At 44.2% G+C, this 9,378-nt stretch overlaps 1 protein-coding gene across 1 annotated transcript in view; it reads left to right on the top strand.

The window, feature by feature from the left end:
• The first annotated feature begins 2,640 nt into the window (after positions 1-2,640).
• Positions 2,641-9,378, top strand: part of LOC140202339 (uncharacterized) — a 54,658-nt gene continuing 47,920 nt past the window's right edge. Inside the window, exon 1 of the mRNA XM_072267250.1 lies at positions 2,641-2,801. Within this exon, the coding sequence (XP_072123351.1) occupies positions 2,773-2,801 (29 nt within the window). The 5' untranslated portion in view covers positions 2,641-2,772. The remainder of the gene's footprint in view (positions 2,802-9,378) is intronic.

The raw sequence follows: 9,378 nt of genomic DNA, 5'->3' as shown, positions 1-9,378 counted from the left end.
CATTGATGGGAATTAAAATGGTAAAGTAGTTCAGGTGCAGAGTGCATTTTGGAATTTTGTGTTCTATATGAATTTATTCTTTCGCTTTACCTTTTTGCTCTACTGGTTAAAATTGGTGTTAAATGCCTGGGTAAGTTAACTCTACTAGGGTCTAAAAAGCAAATATCTTCAGAATTAAAAAGAATAGTGTTTGGAGGAAAATCACAGTCACAGATTTATTCTCAAAAATCAAGAAAGAGTTGTATGTGTGTGGGGTTTCTTCCACATTTCAAATGTTCTGCTAACAGAATGTATGAGGAAATTCTGAGGAACTGTGAGGAAATTCATCCTCGTTGCACATTGTTCTCCCAGGTTTGAAGCAGACAAATTTACCTTCCCTACTTTAATCAAAACAATTCCTCTGTCCTCTTTTTCCTTTTGAGGGGCAGGGGTAGTGAGATGTTTGAGATTTCCAAAATTGGGTAGTCAGCATCAAGCTTCAGTGGGACCTGGCAGAAATCTGAAACTAAGTCAGTAGACTAGCTGCAATAAAGAAACATCTTTGTGACCCAACCCACCAAGCAAATGAAATGGTCTAACAAAGATAGGACTGATGCTTCCACATTAAATATTCTTATTGTCCGTCTTGCTACAGTACATGGTTATTCTGCAAAGGCAGGGCCCTTCTGCCAAATCATCCATGCTGATCAAGATGCCTACCTAAGCTAGTCTCATTAAGCTGCATTTGACCCATATCCTTTTAAAGCTTTTCTATCCATGTACCTACCCAAGAGCCTTTTAAATGTTGTTGGTGTGCCTGCCTGCACCACTTTCCCTGGCAGCTCATTCTGTATAGGCATAGAATGGTAGTGTAGCAGTTAGTGTAATGCTTTACTGCGACAGTGACCCTGGTTCAATTCCTGCTGCTGTCTGTAAGGAGTTTGTACGTTCCTCTGGTGACAGTGTGGGTTTCCTCCCATATTCCAAAAACATAGGGTTAGTAAATTAGTCATATGGGTGTAATTGGGCATTATGTGCTTGTTACCATGTGTGTCTTTAAATAAAATTAAAAAAAATATGGACCACCATCTGGATGAAATAGTGTTCCTTAGGTTCCTATTAGAACTCTCCCTCTCACCTTAAATGTACGCCCTCTAGTTCTTGTTACACCAGTCCTGGGAAAAGACTGTGTGTATACTTCCTACAAAGGGAAGATGTGCTTGATTGGTCCTTCCTGTAGCATCTTGACCCATAAGTGTGTTGTGAAATGCTTGTATCTAGTAAGATCTGTAGAAAGACCCTACTTTGTAACTTCCCTATGAAAATGATTGATCTTTGTCGGTGTGGGGCATCATTTTTTTTCCCTGTGGACTTTTATGGCAAGTATTACTGCTGGTTAGAACTTTTGAGGCTGAGGGAATAGCCTTAGAACCAGCTTGTCAGAGGTGTTAGAGCAGTAGAAATATGAAACTCTTCAACAAATGACAATCGATAAGGGACAAATTTAAAAGTAAGATTGATGGATTTCTGTTAACTAGTGGTATTGATCAAAGGTATGTAGAGTTCGATCATACCTTAATATTTGGTAAAGAAGGAAAAGATTCCACGGGAACTTCGAGCAACAAACAATCTGCTGGTGGTACTCAGCATCTGTGGGGAGGTAAATGACACCGAGGGATTCAAATGGAAGGGCTGTTTAGGGCACTGGATGGTGGTAACGGAGGAGGAGAAAGAGGGGCAGATGTAGCAGTTCCTATGGTTACATGGGTAGAGTGCCTGGTGAAGGGGAGGGGTGGGTGAGGGTAGGATGGGGAATCACTAGGCAAGTGATTCCTGTGAGTGACTGCTCATCTCCCTTCACAAATGCTACCTGACCCACTAAGTACCAGTATTATAGATGCAATAATGAGTTACTTTTGCCAATTGTATTTTTGTAACTACTGTGAATACCAGCAAGAAAATGTATCTTGGGGTAGTATATGGTGATATATATACATACTCTGATAATACATTTATTTTGAGCTTTGAGGAATTGTTGGCGTTTCGGGCTTTAAATTTTGCTTTGGTTCTGAGAGTGGAGAGGAAAAAGGGACAGTATAAAGAGGGAAGCAATGAGTTCAGATAAGTTGGGCTGAGGAGGGTTGAACGATTACGGCAGATAGAAGCAGGTTTGGAGTTGCGGCTGGCTGCCTTTTCCATCTTTGCTCTTTATATTGGCCCTCTCCCATGCAGCCAGTCAATATACAGTACTCAACACCACACATCTGTAGAAGTTTGTCCTACTTTTATATCATGCCGAATCTCCGCAGACTCCTAAGGATGCTGTTTTCAATATTTCCTGTTTCTATTTCAGATCTCATCATCTGCAGGATTCAATGTAATGGGGTGGCTCTGCTGGGTCGGGTTGAACCTTTATTGGGCGTTCGTGTATACCCCGTTAACATCAGTAAAGGAGCCGACCGGCTCTCTCGGGCAGGTGACGGCAGCGGCGCGCGTGCGTACTGACAGCCTGGAGGCGGGTAGCTACGCAGGCGCACCGCCTCTTTCAAACTCAATCACGTGTCCCGAAGAGCAACCGTCTCATCTCGCGCCTCTGCTTCGATTGGACGGGGCTACCCCACATGATCTTCGCGCCCCGTAATGATTGGACGGTTGTCCCAGCCGCGGGCTCCTGCCTAAATTTAAAAAAATACATAGAATTACAGTAATCAGCAGCTTTCGGGGGTGTCTTGTTACTTTTCAAAATTATTATTTTGCATCGAGGAAGCTCTTGCGTGCGCTGTGCGGTGAAGGATGGATGACAGGCCGGTGGGTGTTAACAGGTAAGCAACGTCAAATGGTTGCCTTGACTCCGCCACCTCCAGTTTAAACTCCATGCGGAATATTCTGGAGGATCAAGAACCAGGACCCCAGTAGCTAAGCTTAGACTTTTGTTCTGAAGGCTGCTCGATTTGACAGACGGTACTGAATTATATAGAAAATATAGAGCGTGTAAAATGGATTCAGCAGTGGCTGGATGGGAGACGCCAGAGAGTGGTGGTGGATAACTGTGTGTCAGATTGGAGGACGGTGTGTAGCGGTGTGCCTCAGGGGTCTGTACTGGGTCCAATGTTGTTTGTCATATGTATTAGTGATCTGGATAATGGGGTGGTAAATTGGATTAGTAAGTATGTAGATGATACTAAGAGAGGTGGCGTTGTGGATAATGAAGTAGGTTTTCAAAGCTTGCAGAGAGATTTAGGCCAGTTAGAAGAGTGGGCTGAAAGATGGCAGACAGAGTTTAATGCTGAAAAATGTGAGGTGCTACATTTTGGTAGGACTAATCAAAATAAGACATACATGGTAAATGGTAGGGCATTAAAGAATGCTGTAGAACAGAGGGATCTAGGAATAATGGTGCATAGTTCTCTGTAGGTGGAATCTCATGTGGATGGGGTGGTGAAGAAAGCTTTTGGTATGCTAGCCTTTATTAATCAGAGCATTCAGTATAAGAGTTGGGATGTAATGTTGAAATTGTATAAGGCATTGGTAAGGCCAAATCTGGAGTATTGTGTACAGTTCTGGTCACTGAATTATAGGAAAGATGTCAATAAAATTGAGAGAGTACAGAGGAGGTTTACTAAAATGTTGCCTGGGTTTCATCTCCTAAGTTACAGAGAAAGGTTGAACAAGTTGGGTCTTTATTCTTTGAAGCGTAGAAGGTTGAGGGTGGACTTGATAGAGGTGTTTAAAATTATGAAGGGGATTCATAGCGTTAACGTGGATAGGCTTTTTCCTTTGAGAGTGGAGAAGATTCAAACAAGAGGACATGAGTTGAGAGTTAAAGGACAAAAGTTTAGGGGTAACGTGAGGGGGAATTTCTTTACTCAGAGAGTGGTAACTGTGTGGAACGAGCTTCCAGCAGAAGTGGTTGAGGCAGGTTCGATGTTGTCGTTTAAAGCTGGGTTGGACAGATATATGGACAGGAAAGGAATGGAGGGTTATGGGCTGAGTGCAGGTCGGTGGGACTACTTTATACTTTATTGTCGCCGAGCAATTGATACTAGAACGTACGATCATCACAGTGATATTTGATTCTGCGCTTCCCACTCCCTGGATTACAAATAATAAATATTAAAAATAGTAAAAATTAGTAAATATTAAAAATTTAAGTTATAAATCATAAACAGAAAATAGAAAAATGGAAAGTAAGGTAGTGCAAAAAAACCGAGAGGCAGGTCCGGATATTTGGAGGGTACGGCCCAGATCCGGGTCAGGATCCGTTCAGCAGTCTTATCACAATTGGAAAGAAGCTGTTCCCAAATCTGGCCGTACGAGTCTTCAAGCTCCTGAGCCTTCTCCTGGAGGGAAGAGGGACGAAAAGTGTGTTTGTTGGGTGGGTCGTGTCCTTGATTATCCAGGCAGCACTGCTCCGACAGCGTGCGGTGTAAAGTGAGTCCACGGATGGAAGATTGGTTTGTGTGATGTGCTGCGCCGTGTTCACGATCTTCTGCAGCTTCTTTCGGTCTTGGACAGGAAAAACTTCCATACCAGGTTGTGATGCACCCTAGAAGAATTCTTTCTACGGTGCATCTATAAAAATTAGTGAGGGTTTTAGGGGACAGGCCAAATTTCTTTAGTTTTCTCAGGAAGTAAAGGTGCTGGTGGACCTTCTCAGCAGTGAATTCTGCTTGGTTGGACCAAGTCAGGTCATTTGTGATATTGACCCTGAGGAACTTAAAGCTCTTGACCTGTTCCACTTGCGCATCACTGATGTAAATTGGGTCGTGCGGTCCGCTACTCATTCTGAAGTCAACAACCAATTCCTTTGTCTTGCTGACATTGAGGGATAGGTTATTGACTTCGCACCATGCCACCAGGTTCTTAATTTCCTCTCTGTACTCGAACTCATCATTACCTGAGATATAGCCTACAATTGTTGTGTCATCAGCAAACTTATATATTGAATTTGATGGAAACTTGGATACACAATCATGGGTGTACAGTGAGTACAGCAGGGGGCTGAGTACACAGTCTTGTGGGGCACCGGTGCTCAGAGTGATTGTAGGGGAGAGCTTGTCCCCTATTTTTACAGCCTGGGTCCTGTCTGTGAGGAAGTTGAAGATCCAGCTGCAGATCTGTGTGCTAAGGCCCAGGTTCCGGAGCTTAGGAATCAGTTTATTTGGAATGATGGTATTAAAGGCAGAGCTGTAGTCAATGAAAAAGAGCCTTACATATGCGTCTTTATTCTCCAGGTGTTCTAAGGAGGAATGTAGGGCCAGAGAGATGGCATCTGCCGTTGACCTGTTGCTCCGGTAGGCGAATTGCAAAGTGTCGAGGTTGACCGGTAGGCTGTGGTTGATGTGTGCCATAACCAATCTCTCGAAGCATTTCATAACAATTGATGTCAGAGCCATAGGTTGATAGTTATTCAGGCATGCCACCTTGCTCTTCTTCGGCACTGGGATTATCGTTGCCTTTTTAAAACACGAAAGGATCTTAGACTGAAGCAAGGAGCAGTTGAAGATGTCAGCAAACACTCCAGCTAGCTCGCTTGCACAGGCCCGGAGAACCCATCCTGGGACGCCATCTGGGCACGTCGCCTTCCTTGGACTTATCTTCAGGAAGGCCCTTCTAACGTCCTCCTCAGTGACGATGGATCTCGATGCCACCAGGTCCGGTTCATCTGGAGGGAGCGGGATGCTCCTCTTCTTTTCAAATCTTGCGTAGAATACGTTAAGTTCGTCAGGAAGAGAAGCGCCACCGTTATTGATATTCCCAGCGTTTTCTTTGCGCCCAGTGATCTCATTTAGACCCTGCCATAGTCTACTGGCATCCCTTTGGTTAGCCTGGGCTTCCAACTTGGCTCGATATTGGCTCTTGGTGCCCTTAATGGCCTTCCGGAGTTTACGCCTGGATTCCGTGTAGCGACTGGTATCTCCAGACCTAAAAGCTGCAGCTCTAGCCTTTAAAAGGGACTTGACCTCATAATTCATCCAAGGTTTCCGGATAAGGACTACTCGGATTGTCTTGTGAGACACACAGTCCTCCGTGCATTTCCAAATAAAGTCCGTGACAGCTGAGGCATACTCATCGAGGTTAGCTGCCGAGTCCTTGAATACTAACCAGTCCACCAATTCAAAGCAGTCACGGAGGACCTCATCCATTTCCTTCATCCAACGCGACACTACTTTTGACACTGTGACCTCCCGCTTCAGTTTCTGTTTGTAAGCCGGGAGGAGGAGTACGGCCTGATGGTCCGATTTTCCAAAGTGAGGTCGTGGGACCGAATGGTAGGCATCCTTGACTGCTGTGTAGCAGTGGTCAAGTATATTCGGGCCTCTAGTGGGGCAGGAGACATGTTGGGATAACATTTGGCAGCGCCTTTCTGAGGTTGGCCTGGTTAACGTCCCCGGCTGTAATGAGCAAAGCCTCCGGATACCTGGTCTCAAGTTCACTGATGTTGGCATACAGTATGTTCAGAGCACACGCCACGTCCGCCTGGGGGGGAATGTAGACCGCTGTCAGTATGACCGAGGTGAATTCCAGTGGCAGATAGTAGGGACGACACTTCACCGACAGGTGCTCTAGGTCCGGGCTGCAGGAGCTTGTCAGTGCCACTGTGTCCGAGCACCACGCAGTGTTGATCAGTAGGCAGACACCACCTCCCCTCATCTTGCCCGAAGATGCCGTGCGGTCCATCCGATGGATTGAAAATCCCTCCGGTCGGATGGCACAGTCGGAGGAGGCAGGGGAGAGCCAGGTCTCGGTGAAACAGAATACACAGCAGTTCTGCATCTCCCTGCAGTAGGTGAGTCTCCCTTTAAGATTATCCACCTTGTTCTCTATAGGATGGTGGGCATAGGGACCCTGAAGCCCCTCAGCTTCAATCTGACCAGCAGCCCAGCTCTTTTCCCACGCTTCTTTGGTAAATAGTGCATCTTTCCAGGTTTCCATTGATGCAGTGTGTTGTTGGCAGCTCTTTGAGGTAGGAGGACGCGTCCCGTGGGGATTGATCTGCGGGTCGCGTTGTCGTGCGCTCCGGGTCGGGCTGAGTAATGGGGGAGGCTCCGCTGCCACTTCCAGCCGCCAGGGGCCTGGGCTGTCCATTGGGTCGGGCCCCGAAGCCGACACTTAATCCCGGATGGCCGGGCTCCTGGCTGAAACAAGTCCTTAAGCCGAGTCACGGTTGCGGAGGTGAGGGTAAGAGTTCGGCACGGACTAGAAGGGCCGAGGTGGCCTGTTTCCGTGCTGTAATTGTTATATGGTTATATGGTAAAAATTCACTCAACGTATATAGAGGTACACGATTAAGAAAGGTTCAAGGACATCCGGTTCTTGGACCAGAAGGCACCTGAACCAGCATGGATAATTTCACATTCCTCAACATTGAACTCATTCCATAACCTAAAGGACAGTATTATTTGTTTATTGTTATTATTTGCATGATTTGTTTCCTTTCGCACTTTGATTGTCAGTCATTGTTTTTAGTTCTTACTTTGTTTTATACTTATTTATGGGTATTCATAAATGGTATCTTTATTTTCCTGTAAATGCCTGCAAGAAATTTCAGAGTAGTATGGTGACATTTACGTACTTTGATAATACATTTACTTTGAACCTGCACACTGTTGTGTATTTGCCCTGGTTACACAACAATGCTATTAATAAAAACATTGGAGATGGGAGCCAAGATTCATGGTTCTGTACTAGCATAATCCGAACTCGGCACACACATAGAGATCAATACGCGCCTAATAGCGCATTCAATGACATGTTACTGAAACATAAAGTAGTCCCTTTTATACTGTAGGCTATATGGTACACTCCTCCCCTTTTTTAATAGTGTATCAACTTGTTTTTTACTGGGGCACTATGCTAAACAAATATGTTTACCCTTAACATACGAATGCCTACCATTTGTTTACTTAGCAACTTAATAATATCAAATTATAACAAAGTAACATAATAATATTGAATTATAACAAGCCTTTTTTTTAAACTTTTGGTCTAAGATCCATTTATAACTGGCTCTGGGGGGGGGGGGGGTCTTCTCTAGATTGTCTGGCACTGAAGCAAATAGGTCTTCACTCTATTGTCTGGAATAAATTGAACAATCCACAAATTGGCAGGTTCCAGCCATAACGAGTAGTCACTTCCACCTTGCAAAGATGTCAAAGCAAAGTGAAATCCGTGAAAAGGTGAATGTTATTCTTAAAAATATTACAATCATCAAAACTGAGGTGGCATTGGAAAGTGTCTTCAAATAGTGTGTGCTTCAGTCTATCAATAAACTTGTTTGTTTTAATACAGATTTCCATATAAAAGTCATGAAAAGTTGACCTCTGAGCATAGGGAGTTAAGAAGATGTGCGCCTCCAACTTGCTAAGAGTTCTAGGAAGCAGATCGCCTCCACATAATGAAGACTGCTCTGTGCAGCTGTCCTAGATATATACGCATCTTTGTGCTATCACTTGTCTTCCTTACCCATATCTCATTTGTTCCAGCTGAGCTAATTACACAGCCAATCTTCGTATTCTCCTTAGATTCCAAATAGCTAGCCTGACCTTTATGATACCATCTCTTATCATAATATAACTTGTTACGAACCCACAGGTTTCGTTTACTCTGGACTGTCACTTTAAGAGTGTCGAAGTGAGGCGGGACTATGACGTTGGTCAGACCCAGCCCATAAAACAACACCCCTATTGCATGAACATAGAAAAATGTAAACTGACTGAAAAAGAAGTTGAGTATATGTTAGAAAATGGTATTATTAGGCCTTCAACTTCAGATTGGAGTTCACCTTGTAGTATGGTATCTAAACCAGATTATAGTATTAGGTTTTGTACTGACTATAGAAAGGTGAATGCTGTAGCAAAAACAGATGCTTATCCCATCCCCAGGGTGGATGATTGCATAGATAAGGTTGGATAAGCTAAGTTTCTGACAAAGATCGATCTGTTGAAAAGGTATTGGTGTGTTCCATTGACGGATAGAGGTAGAGAACTTTCTGCATTTGTGACACCTGGGTTGTATGAATACAATGTTTTGCCGTTTGGGATGAAGAATACTCCAGGAACGTTCCAGACAATGATTAATTCTGTAAACTGAGGTTTAGAACACACAGATGCTTATATTGATGATTTAGTCACAGGAAATGACAGATGGGAAGCTCACATCTCTGCAGTAGAAAAGCTGTTTGACAAGCTTTCCAAGGCCAACCTTACAGTTAACCTAGCTAAGAGTGAATTTGGCCATGCCACTGTGACCTATCTTGGCTATGTTGTAGGTCAAGGCAAGCTGGCTCCTGTTCAGGTGAAAGTTCAGGCAATTTCTGAAGTGCCCATTCCAACTGGTAAAAAGGCTCTCAGACGATTTCTGGGAATGATCAGATATTACCGTAAGTTCTGTAAGAAC

This window comes from Mobula birostris, chromosome 8, assembly GCF_030028105.1.
Source record: "Mobula birostris isolate sMobBir1 chromosome 8, sMobBir1.hap1, whole genome shotgun sequence".
Taxonomy (NCBI): Eukaryota; Metazoa; Chordata; class Chondrichthyes; order Myliobatiformes; family Myliobatidae; genus Mobula; species Mobula birostris.
The sequence above is the reverse complement of the archived record's forward strand: the minus strand, read 5'-3'. Positions and strand labels throughout refer to the sequence as shown.